Source organism: Macrosteles quadrilineatus, unplaced genomic scaffold (genome assembly GCF_028750875.1).
Source record: "Macrosteles quadrilineatus isolate MER2022 unplaced genomic scaffold, UCM_ALF_1.0 Scaffold_1__1_contigs__length_201487025, whole genome shotgun sequence".
NCBI lineage: Eukaryota > Metazoa > Arthropoda > Insecta > Hemiptera > Cicadellidae > Macrosteles > Macrosteles quadrilineatus.
In genome coordinates this window covers 187044352-187058480 of record NW_026542594.1, presented here as the reverse complement: position 1 = coordinate 187058480, position 14129 = coordinate 187044352, and the positions used below count along the sequence as shown (strand labels likewise).

Below are 14129 nucleotides of genomic sequence, written 5' to 3'. Positions count from 1 at the left end.
TAAAGTCATTCTGTGTAGTAAGAAGATAACGTAAATGATCACAAAGTTTCCGCAATCGTGAGAGGGGATTACGAGTATTGGCGGGTTTGCCACAATCGTATGTTGCTGTGATTCTGGTATAAGTTTTAAAAATCAACTCTGCTTCAAGTTTTCTAATATATTCAAAATAAAATAAATAGTGAGATTATATTTTCAGTTTTCACAATATATTCCTTGAAGTAATTTATACTCTTTGTACTTGGATTTGAACAGAATTTTAATTTAGATTAAAAAATGCCTCTATTTGATTATCAATAATGTACATACTAACAGCAATGAACCAAAATCATATCATATCTATTGCAAAATTATCTAATGTTTACAAAGGATGTTTTTATCAATATTTTCATTTGTGAATTGAAGGTTATTTAGGTTAGATTCTTTGAGCATTTTTTTATGTTAATACAAAGGTATTTATTTACAAATTAGTTTTTTTGTATTTAAGAGCAAGTTTTGACCTTTAAAATTTAACTTGGAATTGTACTTGGATTTTATTTTCCTGACTGGCTGAACGCCCTCACACAGTTTAAACTGGTTGTCTTTTTTCCTAAATTTCTTTAAATTAGGGCCTACAAACTTTAAATGTTAACTTAAACTCATTAGCTTTGATTGGTAATCAATTTATGACTTACATTTCCTTAGATTTCTTCTTTATTTTACTAATATACACAATCTTTTCTTACAAGTAACATGTTTTTCCTGTCTATTTAGTTGAGTTTTTTTCCATTTACTTGCATATTAATACTTGCTGTATGTAACAAATAATTCTCACATTAATAGTTGTATTTATTTTGATGTAGTTCTTACCTAGCAAAACCATTATTTTATATTAGCATGCTTTTATTTTTATTAGCTCTTTGGTTGGTTCTGTTTATTTAAATACTATGTTTTAAGTTTTGTTGTTTGATGCACTGTTTGAACTGTAGATGCATGATTTTTCACTCTAATTTATTTACAGTAGTACATGAGTAGTTGTAACAAAGTTTTGCCAATCTTAAGTTAGTGTCTTAATTTTATAATTGATCACATACCTCAACTAATTTACTTCTTTGCCCAATAATCCTCCAAAGATTCTTGGGAATAAAAAAAAAATGTTTAAAGATATTTCCCATAGATATTAGTAGACAATATACAGACATCTTTATCAGTATTTTTTTTTTCAAAAAATATATTAGCATCAAAATTCAAAAATAGAAAATTGTTTTTAATTTAGGATAATTATTTTGGTAGTTTCTTTGGTTTTTTTTTACCAGATAACTTGTATGACTTTATGAGTTTACCAGATTAGAAAACATTTAAAATGTTATGCTTATCGTGAAAAACTATTTTCTACCTTATTTTTTGTTATTAAAATAGTTGATATGACATAACAAAAACTATAGCTTACGAAATCAGTAATTAATATCAGTGCAATCTGTCAGTGGCTTAATTTAACTATGTCCATTTGTATTCAGAAACTAGTGATAACTTAAAAATGGATTTACTAGTTTTATCAATAGTGAAAAGGTTTACCATAGACAAATTGAATAAATATAGACTGTCAAAAGATAGTTCCGAGATGTGCCGCTAGAGCATGCTCGGTGTTCGATTCGCTGCCGTCGTCAGTAGACACTGCAGCGGTGTGCGGCACTCCTAGGCGGGTTACACACCGGTATCTCCGACATGATGTCGCAGATATTTTTCGTGCCTGCGACATGCCCCTCGAAAACCAACCTATGTTAACTTATGGAGCTTTACACACCAGTGTCGCAGACACGTTGCCTGCGACTCGTGACGCGGGCGCGTGTCTCAAGCGAACCAACCGGTCGGTGTTTGGACAGACATGTCTCTTGTCTCTTGGGCCCGCTCATGCGCAGAACACGTTTCTAGTAGTTTTGGCGCTGTTTTACTTACTTAATTGCCTAATGGTGTGAAATTTAGTATTGTGATATTATAATACTTCAATTGACACCATAAGTAAATTACGTAAGTACTGTAATACAATTAATTACAATGTATTTTGGAAAAATTACCATGAAGTTATCTTAAATGTTTTTGTAGAAAGAACAACAGCAACAATACATCATCTTCTTCTGACGATGACATTATTGAAACTGATGAATGTTGTGATTCCTTCACTGTCATGTCGCCAGCACGTGCCTCTTCCCATGGTTGTATTTTATTATATGTCGCAGACATCATGCCCGCGACATCAGAAATATCGGCGACATAATATCTGCCATACCGGTGTGTAACCCGCCCTAGGGTACATATGCTAACCGCAGCACTGCTGTCGGTCTATATTTGATTCTTTTTGTCTATGGTTAAACATAAATAGGTGTAAGTGTAAATTTGGTTGTGTTCCTTGGACCGATATATCACACATCACAAGCTCCGGGTTGAACTTTCACACCACAAAGCGGTGTTTTTTTTTTCACATCACATTGTTGTTGCTCAGGGTTGAACTTTTATAGTAGAGAAACTTGTTTGACAATGTGTTTTGTTGTTCCGCAGAGGCTGAGCAGACCGAGCACTCCCAGCAAACCCTCCGCAGTGTCCAGCAATGCCGAGGTAGCTATTGTTTGTTATCTGTTTGATATTTTAGTTAAGGAGAGCATGCTGACATGGTTCAAAAGTTTACCTCTTAATAAGTATAACTTTCATTACAAATTCAATATTTAAGGATCTCAAAATGTTCACTTTTAAGTTTGTACTTGACAATAACACTACCTCCATTGACTACTGGATACAGAACTAGATCTCACCTATATGGACCAACTGTCACCAATTTTTCATTAGAAAAGGATGTAGTTGTGTGAGCTAGTCACAGAATGCGCTAGTGTCTAAAATACTATTTTGTACCTTATTTTTTGTAGCTTATAACAAGTCGTTCCATTAGTTTGAATCGGTAAAAAAGCTTGTTTATTCAACAGATATCAGTGATCAGCACAATCTGCCGATGGCTCACATCAACTACAACGATTTTGATTAAAAACCGGCAGCAAATTATCAGGGATTGAATGTCTAGTTGTTTTAATAGTCAATGCTACTATTCTTCATATTTATGCTTCTGTATGAATATCAAAACATATTTTTCATGAGGACTTTTCTACACCAATATAGTGATAACACTGATAACTGGTGTAAACTTTTAAATCAGTTACAGTACCATGTAAATGAAGCCTAATTTAGAAATTTATTGGGGCGAGGGAATATTATTTTTTATTATTATAGTTTCTTTCACATTCTGTGAAATGTAATTTTTTTTCAAAATTATTTTATCCTTATTTTATTTAATCTGTTAATAATTTATTTACAGTTTGGATAAGCGTTACAAATTGATTTAACATCACTATTTAACTGATCACTTAATTACCCTTAATAAATAACACTATAGGTTACTACAGTTAATAGTTTCCTTAACTACCTTTATCCCCAAAAAATATATTTTTACACTTTGGAGTTTAGGAAGTTAAGATAACTCAAGGAAATGTCGATTAATTTGTTGGTAAATAAACTGGCACTGGCTATTGACGGACATTTACCTGATAACCAACAAAATCTAATGCGCTGATAACGGTCTAACGCCTAAGACTGCGGTGACGGCATTAACGACACTAACCTAACCTTTGACCGAGATATTAACGGCCGAGTCTGTGTTCAGGTCACGAAGAAAGTGGTCGTAAAATATTACTACCCAGACTGGGAAACGGACTTCTACTGAATACCAAACACCTTCTACGTCTTTAACATTAACTCTACATTACTTGTTTTATTGTTAACCTCAATTATGGTTGTCATTTTCATCTAGTTAGTTTTGCTTGTGCACTCCACTTCGGATGATTGTGATGTTTAGTTTTGTAAGTGTTTTTCGTTTTTAGTTCTTAATTTATGTTAATTACACTTTGTAAAATATAATTTATTTAAAAAACTTGTTTTACTCTTAAGAAATAAATCTTTGAAATCTTGGTGTAATATTTATTTACAGTTGGATACAAAGTGGAAGAAGTAATCGCTTTAAGTTGCCTGCATTGTAAGCGATAGCATTAACTTTTACAACTACCAACCCTAGAATCCTATCATTCCTATGGATCCTATGTGTAAAGTTAAGTTTAGTGTTGGAGTTTGTAATACCATATTTTTCATGATGAATCACATATTTTCATTAGTATCGCCAACCTTTTGCCTCTTGAGATTTAGTTTGTACTCCTTGTCTACTTTCTTGAGTCAAACAATGTTTATGTAACTTTTGAAATCAATATGTTGATCAATATGTTTGTCCTACTTTTCTGGTCACCACATTTGCCCGGATCAAGCAATTGAAGCCAAGATGAACCTGAATACATTGAAATCCTGATAAATCCAAACTTTGAAAATCCTCTTCCATTGTTACCTGCACTCTAATGCGTGAGCCTCTTATTTAGGAAATTAAATGACCATTTGTTCCATTAGAGATTTTGTTGATCAAGGTTCCACTGAAATATTTTTTTTTTTTAATTAAGAAACACTACGATTGTCATAATACCTAATAAGCAAAAGACAAGAATTTTGGCGGTATCCATACTAATATCCTATTTATCCTATTCATTGGCTGGTGGAAGTTCCGGGCAAGAGGTTTGTAAGTACAGTTGAGTCTAAATTTACTTGTATATTAATTAGCTTATTTCTGTTTATACATTTTCCTTTGTAAATATTCAAGTCTTCCAATCGTTCATCACATCTCCTTTCTAAGAATACTTGAAAATTAAGAATATTATAAAAAATGCTTTTGGCATCTACAAAATAAATTGGAACGATTGTACTGTAATTACTTTTATGGTGGTCAAAGTGTGAAATTTGTTAAATGTTTTAAAAACCACATGTCTTTGTGAGAAAAAAAAACCACAAATATCAAATGTCGCACAATACTTTTTACAAAGTGGCCGCTTATTAGGGGAAATGAAGGACTATCTGTGTATTTGAAAGAATTGTAAGAAAGTAAATCTGTTTTTTATTTATTTACGGCAAAAACCATAATACAATAAATACCATACAAAAATGCAAAGCCAAGGTAATGCTCACACAAAAATCAATAAGCGTTTGAAACATAATAAATAAGAAGTAATAATAAATAGCACATGCATAGCAAATAGCAAACTAATGTTAAATGCTTGGAAAGAATTGTATATTATAATAAGCTAATTAGTGAACAAGTAAATTTACACTCTAGCTGTGGAATCTCCTTCCGTCAGCGTTATGTTATTCGGCACAACTGTTCATCACGTCATCATCAGCACAGGTAAACCTTCTACAAAGCTGTTAAGAGGGGACAGTGTGCAGAAGACACTTATTGCATAACAGTTTTTACTGGCAAACCTACAGTTGTCTTATTGTGCTACACAACTACAATCTAAACTGTTGAACATCTAACATTGTTTGTTGTAATAGTGTTCTCAGACAACAAGAATATAACAGTAAGAAAAAACTTTGTGGAAGAAAACAAGGAAAGAAAATTAAAATTCTTTAATTCAACAGGTTAAATTTAGGGTAATTTCTTTGTTTCAACAAAGAGGAACACTTGTTTTTTTTTTAAATAATGCTAACAATCTGCTATAATTAGGCATCCCAGAATAATGATAATCAAGTTCTTTGTACTATTCAAACTGATTTGTTCTTTATCAGAACAAACAACATTCTGGTTCCAGCGTTATTGAGTCTACAGCTACAACGTAGTTATCTATAATTAGGTAATCTATCATTTTGGCTGAATGTAAAATTAAGTTATAAAATAAATATTAAAAGACAATAAAGTACAACGGCCAACTGGCAAAAATTGTCTAGAACCTTGGCCCAAAGAAACAACAATTGAAGGGCAAACCACCGTTGTCAGTTGTTATTGAGAGTTTGTTATTGAAATGTGCAAAAAACCAGGGCCGCGTTAAGGGTCAGTGGCGCCCTGGGCAAACCCAAAAGCAGCGCCCCCCTTATATATATATAACTATAAAGGTTTTGCCCACAGCAGTGAAGGGGGGGGAAGAGAGAAGGGGGTTGACTCATCAGTTCGCCGAAATTCACAGCAGGTGGGTTGGGGGTTGGGGTGAGTGCAATGAACTTGACAGTAGTTGCTATGCGAATGCATCTTTCCCTGCGCCAATAGCTTAATGCACTACGCAGTGATTTGATTATTTTTCAGTACAGTTCAGTGTGCAGTTCATTGCATTACACACGTATTGAACGAGATTCTACTAAGGGAGTATGTTTTTCCGTGGTTCGTCTATAGGCCTATGCATATATATATTTATACATTAGCGTGTTTTTTTACCAGTTTTGTTTCGGGAGGGAGTTTTCAATTCCGTATCAGTGGAAATACTGGTTAATACATTTCACTTTCTTTAAAACTGCTTCTTGAGTTTGTTTTATTTCAGCCAACCACTTGCGGCTCTCGGCTCCACTAGGTTTTTTATGCATTTTTCACTGTTTATAGGCCTACTTACTTGTATCAACACTTCTATTTATTTATTACTGATTTTCTAACTGCAGTGTGAGTGTCAACACTGACTAGTGACTGTCATAGTTTTGGTTGTGTTGTGACTGATTTGACGACTGTGCAGCAGGCACAACACGAACACAACCTACTGTACTACTGTACTGGACTGGCGCCGCGCGGTAGTTGGTAGTTGTGACTTGTGGGGATGGGGGTGGGACGGGGAGAGAGAGGAGGGGCACGTCAACCGTAGGCCTGTAGACTACAGCTGGCCTACGTGCTATTCCCGTAATTTGCTGACGTCACCCAAATTGCAAAAAAATCAGCTGATGTATTGCCATATAAGTATATATTTGTTTTGATTTGATTGTTATTGTTTTTATAATTTTTCTCAATGGTAAAATGGTGTTTGCAATCTGAGTGACGTCAGCATATGACGGGAATAGCACACCTATATGTATTTCCTTCCACCATCCAGGCCTCCCTCTCCCTGCCTCTGATAGTATAGTGAGTGCGCCCGGTTCACACTGCTGCCTGCCTTTCCCTGACTACACGAGGTATATAACCTGAAGGTCGAGTATTTTCAATTTTGTTGTATTTATTTACTTTTTCAATAAGAGAAACTCACTTAATTAAAAGTTGAAATCACCCATTTTATTTTTGAAATCCCGGCTGATAAAACCCTATTTTTCCTAGTGCGGGCGGTGGTTGGGGGCGCCCCTCAGGCGCCCCCAACCACCTGTTGGGCAATTGCCCAGTCTGCCCGTTTATAAAAGTGGGCCTGCAAAAAACAGCAGGGAATTATTTCCAGTTTTTGAGGAGTCAAATACAGACCCCTCAACGCAAATTAATTTAGTTAGTAATGCTTAATTAGTCAAATATTAAATAAATACCATATTTTGTGGAGAATTAATGGTGAGTTAAGCTGTAAGTTGATGAATATGTGGAAATTAGCTAAATATTCCCAAGTGAGCTGTACAGCTTGAGGCAGAGTTACAGAAGAAATCTTAAGCTAAAATATTGTAATGACTAATGACAGTAATACTGCTACATAAACTGTTGAGAATGATTTCTCTTGAAATAAATGTTTATTAGACTTATGAAAACATCAGGAATTTTTTATACTTTTTATAGGTCTCATATAATGTTCTGCTACACAAGGCATAAAACAAACAAACTATTCCCCAAATATTTTAATACCAATATAAAAATTGGTGTAAAAGAGTTGTCTGCAATCAAACAATACTCATTTTGTTAGGAAAGGCTCAGGGAGAGGAAGGTTTAAAAAAAAACAATTTCTTTTTTTAGAAAAGAGAATAACAGCTAGCTATGTTAGAAAAAGTGCAGGTAGGCTATAGTTGGCATGAAATACTATATATTTTTTCCTCTAAATTGGTGTAAATACTTGCACCTAGAGCGTTGTATTAGGGCAACTAGTTTCAAATCAGATATGAGTCATCAGCTCAGAACTATCTTCTTGTCTCTTTGAAGGACGCCTTCATGTAGACCAATCAATGATCTTCAGATGAAGTGAAAAGAAGACATCTAGTACTGGCCTGATGATGGCTCTAATGTTGAAACTAGCTACTTTACTGCAACTTTACAGATCCTATTTATACAAGTATACCAATTTGAATTTTTTAGTATTCATATGCAACCAGAAGGCTAAAATACAGTAAACTATTTTTTACTTTGCGGGCCTTGTCAATTGCTGACAAAGAGTTACGTTCAATATTGTACCATTTTGTATGTTCTGTCTATTTGGCTTTTTGCTAAGCTAAGCTAGCTTCTATATTCCTGTTTGTCTAGATCTCAAATAAACAATATTAACTTTGCTACAAATATTATAAGGACTGTGAATGGTTTTGTGGACAACACACAGCCTACACCAGATTTAAATTTATTGGGTAAAAAAATTACCACTAAGAATTTTAAAGGAATTGAATCAGTAAGGCCTTGTCTCTTTAAGCGCCTATACAATACTTATCATCTCACGCTTATTTGCAAGTTAAAATAAGCTTTTTAACACCTCCCTCTACCCAAAGACCATTGTGATTAAACCACACAACTGAATTTTAGAACAGTATGTTCAGGTATCATTTGTCATACCTTTGTATGGTTTTTTTTATGTTCAGTACTATTTAATGAGATGATCTTGTATTACATACAGTTATTGTTTTGAAACCATCCAAAACCAGAGAGTTAGGCTACGCATTATTGATGTCATAGAACTGGAATGGTGCAAGAAGTACTGGCTCTGGCTCTTCAACTTTCCAAATTCCATACAAGATAACTTTTTATATAGATCCTTTAAAACAGCAGCAGGTTGTTTTTGGAACTTCCTAACCTATCGAGTACAGGGCCATGTGCCGTTTGCCTAAACACTTTGACGAAGGTCATTTTACAGCCAGAGGCTTGGCGGTGCGAGTGCCGGCCAGGTATCAGTGACCGGTTCCGCGGTGCAACGGGTTTGGGGGTGGAAAGATCGACCAGGAGGGGGATCAGCAAAATTTGTTGTAGGGATAAAATTAAACTGCTAGAACCTAACCTAACCCAACTTGCTGATTATGAAAAGATTGAAATGAAAAATGAAAATGAAATGATTGAATGAAGGTTTCCTAATCGAATCGATGTTAATTTTCAATCGATATTAGGGCAGCCTAGTTAAGAAACTGTACCCGGTCTCCGTTACATCCTGCCCACTACACCCCCTTCCACTAATAACTGAATCATTTATGCTCTGGGGAGTCAAACGGCACTAGGGCCTATCTGACCATTTTGACAGTTTATAATCCCCACTGCAAAGAATAGAACAGCACTTTCTCCGTTTTCCTAACCTACCCTATCAGGTGCCTAAAATCCCGCTCCACTGGTGGTGTGTATTAGCCTGAATGTAGCCAAGGGTAAATTTCTAAGGATATGTCGGCCTTAGTCATTAACAAGACCACAAGATCACGCCACTCATCCTACACTCATCTCTATTCATGCTTGGCTTAAAATAACTATTTTATATGGTCGCCATTTCATTGAAAATTATTAAAAAGTATTAAATGTTTGAAAGGTCTATTATGAATTATGATAATGTAGCACTACTGTAGTATAATATATTTTTGCTACAGTTACCAGACAAAGCAGGCTTCCTTGCTCTGATTATAGCACGCAAAGTAGCTAATTACTGCATTTACTAACTTTTGCTGCACTCATTTTTATTTGCTGTACTCCAGTATTCCAACCAAACAACACAAAACCGCATGCTTTTATTAGGAACGTAATACGTGTACATTTGGAAATACGTTGGCAACACTTAAAGTTGCTACAACTATAATAAACTGGTGCAGCATTTTGTAGCCTTTTGAATTTTGATGCTACGACTTGTTGTTTCCTGTTAATGTTAACATCATATTTTTGTTCAACCCTTGGATTGAACCTAACTTAAAACTTGTTGTTTAGCATTTCAAAGATTAATTATTTTGATGATTTATAGTAACTGTAGGAAAAATGTCACGCGAGCGCAAAGTGCCACTTCGCGCACTAGTTACACAAATAACTATTGCATTATTTACGTTAAGAAAATGTGTTTTAAAAGTGTATTGTTAGTTTATTTTTAGTAGCTTTGGGATTAAATAAACTTAAAAACGATCCATGTGGTCCTAAAATTTGCTATGAAGAAATATTCTCATCTAGTCATCCGTAACACTGGACTGCGTGTTCTACATATGTTTTACCTGCATTAAGTTGAGTGTTTTTTTATCAGGCCATGCTGAAGGACAAGGAGGCGTACATAGAACAGCTGTTGAAGGAGAGAGACATGGAGAGATTGTCAGTGACTCGTGCAGCTCAGCTAGCGGAGACTGCCGAGAGAGAGAACGACAACTTGAAACAGCAGCTGCGCCAGGTTACTAAAATTATTACACTACAAGCCTATACTCCATTTCACATTGTGATGTACCAAGCGCCCATAAGCCATGTATTTCAAACTCATTTTTTATTTTGCCTCCAGATTGCGTTGAATATCAAAATCTGTTTAAATACCTGCGTCTTTGTAATCCAAATGTGGAGCAGCAACTAGTTTTATCTTTTCATGAAGTCATCTTCTGGAGGCAAAGGATGCCATGATCGCTTCATAAGTCGGTCGTTGATTCACATGGAGGTAGAGGGGAATGATGTGCTACGACCGGGTGAATTTAGAGTCAAGACATCCATGTACCACTGTAGGGTCAACGTGGGCTATGTTGTGATGTCACATTCTTTTGTCTTGTTATCAGTCAGCTGTAGGCCCAATTCACTCCCGACTCTCTCTAGTACTTTGATATCGGTGTTACAAATATAATTTGATTGGAAAGAGCTTATCGTTTGCAATATTTTGTTTGTAAAATTTTACTGCTCGGTAAATTTCAAATTCTTCCAGCGTGTTTCTATTAAAATGGCCATTAGATAAATACAGTACAGTCATGTCGCTGTCAATATTTGTATGCTTATTGTCATCAGAAACAAAATGTTTGGCAAAAATTGAGGTTTGAACGGATGTTGTTTTCTTTGGTAGGTGTTAAGGTGTTCCTTAAATCTTTTCTTAAATGAACGAGCTGCTTAGCCGATGTAATATTTAGAGCAGTTGTCGCAATTAATCTTATGAACATCAGTCTTTTTGAATATTAGAGTTGTTTGAGGCCGCCCTTTCAATAAAGACCCATGTTTGTATACAGTTTAAAATGACATAGCAGGGCTTTTTTAGTCATCATGATTTTAAATTTAGTAATTAAAGATTAGACATATTTTTGTGAGATGGACATTTTCTTTTCTTTCATTTTGTGGTTATTTTTTTATATAGAATTAATCTATCAATAAGATTGCCCTGAGAACCATAAGCGACGACAATGTGTTTAATATTTACTTCTTCATTGTAGTCGAATGGACACATTGGCACGGAAAGCAATCCGTGTATGAAGCTATTATAGGTGTACAATACCGATTGAGTAAAATTACTAAGAAATAAGTAAAATTTACTTATTCCCTTTTCACAACAGTCACAAGGACAGTTCATACGACCAGCATGATTTTTCCAGAAATTCTATAAGCAAGCCCATCTTCCGTTAGACACGTGCATCTTTGTGAATGTGGAATTGAGTATGATGATTGTTTTTGGAAATTAACATAGAGTTCAACATTGAATTTTGAATACTAAAGTGGACATCTTATGAGGCCAGCTGTAGCCAAATTTTCACGAAAAAGGTTAAGGAAGGTAGTTGAATGATCCAGTGTGCTACAGTCTATAACTCTATATCTCTGTGTGATAGATAGGTTTACATACGCTATAATCTGACAAACAGCTCATATAGGTGTACAGACATCCTCAAACCACGAATCTTTGCGCAAATTTATAAAACTTAACTTATAAAACTGGCCAAACTTGTCCTTTTCATGCATTTATATTTTTGTACTTACTAAAAATACTTGTAACCATATTTTGTACCATCAGAGAATAAAAATTATTTATTTATAGTTACAAGAAACATTCGAGGCTGTACAAGCTGACCTGCAACACCAGCTGTCCGAACTACAAACAGAGAATCAAGAGATCAGGAACCACTTGGAGGAGGAGAGGGGGAAACTGGATGATCTGACGTTCCGTCTGGACGAGGAGGGCTTGGCTAAAACAGACCTAGACGTGAGTATACAAGCAGATCAATTGTAGTGAAGCTTGTAGCTTAAAGGAATCTACAGTTCGTTATATTGAGAAAAGTACAATACTTGAAGTTCATTGAATAATGGGAATCATTGTATGTACATTTATATAACCCAAGCTGTTAGGAGACATCTGCTGGGAAGCTTTCAAAACCTGGGGATTATGACAGTAGTGGCGCTGTATATCCAGTCTGTGATACTCTATGGGGATGGAGAGGAATTCCCAAGAGGTGAAGATGTCCATTGCTACAGAACAAGACAGGCCACTGCTTAATACCTGCCGAATCACCGAACGACTCAGCTTGAGAAAAAGCCTTCGTACGCAGGTTGTAGATTATGTAACGCTCTACCTAAAACAACAAAGACTCTACGAGGTGAAGATGGGCTTTACACAAGTGGCTGCTTCTGAGACCATTTTACACCATCAGGGAATATTACGAGGAAGCAAAGAAGAACACATGAAATACATGAACTCATTACATATTTACCATTGACTTGTTTACTGTTCTTGAAGATCAATTGTAAATAAAGAATTATGGCTATGACTAATGTAAATAATATACAACACTTACAACAATTATTTTGTACAGTAGACCCCCCCTCTTAACCGACCCTAATGGGACCGGACCTAGGTCAGATAACTCAAAAGGTTGGTTAAAACGGGCAATCCCTAAAATCATAATATAATGAAGTGCTATTCATTTGGAATTATATAATCGTTATTTTGAAGTTATACTTGCATTGTTTATCAAATAAACTACTCTTATCTCCTTTTTCATATTGATAGAAAAGTCACAAATAAACACAACACAAAACACGGTTAAGTCAGATAGGCCTACTTTCAGTGGAATATATTATAATACTAGGCAAGAGTCGATAAAATTCCTATTTTAATAACTTTAGTACTGTAATGTATTAATTGATGCTTTCCAAATACATCGTAATACAGTACAGAACCTTTTGTCGACATTAAAGATACAAGCGACCATTTTGTTACAAGACAGGACGTTTATTTATTATAGCCTCTCACTGGAGGCTCGAGGCACAAAAACTATCTTGACCTTGAAGTTGTTAACCCCTTCCCTGCCTTCCCTACAAGTTGCGTTGTTTGTTTATTCCGGCGATAAGATAATCAGTTTTCAAAATCGTAACGCACCTTATGATGTTGTTATACATTTGCCGCACGGATAACAAATCAGATCAGATGTGCTCGAGCTACGAACAATGATGACAAACTGACAATAGGCTATGCTATATTTTTTGTGATCAACACAAAATAACTTATTGTTAGTCATATCCTGTGGAGATAAGCGTATGGTTCAGTTCTCATCGCCAAGTGTGGGAGCGGAAATGCCGAGATTCCTAGAAAACGGCGGTTAAACCGAGCTGCTCTCAAAGCAAGGTTGGTTAAAACAAACTGTGTGTATTATTTTACGATCGAAGGCGGATAACCCGATTATCGGTTAATATGAGGTCGGTTAAGAGGAGGTCTACTGTATATTGAAAATATACCAACACCAACATGAATTGATCAGCTTGAACCACTATGATCTGGAGTAATGAGGATTTACAATAGCTATAAACTATTAGTAGTTCTAATTAACAATCAATTGAAATGTGTAATCGGAATGCCATCGTTGTGAACTTAGTCCAGGAAATGAACTTAGTCCCATATCATTTAGGCATACCATCAACAGAGGTACTCAAGTGTGTTTAATATATTCCTGGACTGAAGTGTTGACAATGGAATCCTGTTAAAACATGCAATACCTTAATTTTGACCATTAAAACTACTGAGAGGTATCGTAAATTCATATGAATGAATATTGCAGATCTGGGACTCTTGCAAGTCATTTTATATTCATATTGAGGCTTAGTTGTCTAATATGTTTTAAAACTTCATTTCTGAGGTGTTGCCTTCTGGTTTACTAAACAATTTACCTAGAGTTGCTCTTGTTGCCAACGT

General features: G+C 35.2%; 1 protein-coding gene across 12 annotated transcripts in view; it reads left to right on the top strand.

Moving 5' to 3' along the window:
- LOC128991913 (CAP-Gly domain-containing linker protein 1-like) overlaps nucleotides 1-14129 on the top strand; it is an 83848-nt gene that overhangs the window by 56234 nt on the left and 13485 nt on the right. For all 12 annotated transcript variants that reach the window (XM_054415220.1, XM_054415198.1, XM_054415212.1 and 9 more), the window contains 3 exons: nucleotides 2533-2589; nucleotides 10236-10376; nucleotides 11982-12146. In XM_054415220.1, the coding sequence (XP_054271195.1) occupies nucleotides 2533-2589; nucleotides 10236-10376; nucleotides 11982-12146 (363 nt within the window). The remainder of the gene's footprint in view (nucleotides 1-2532; nucleotides 2590-10235; nucleotides 10377-11981; nucleotides 12147-14129) is intronic.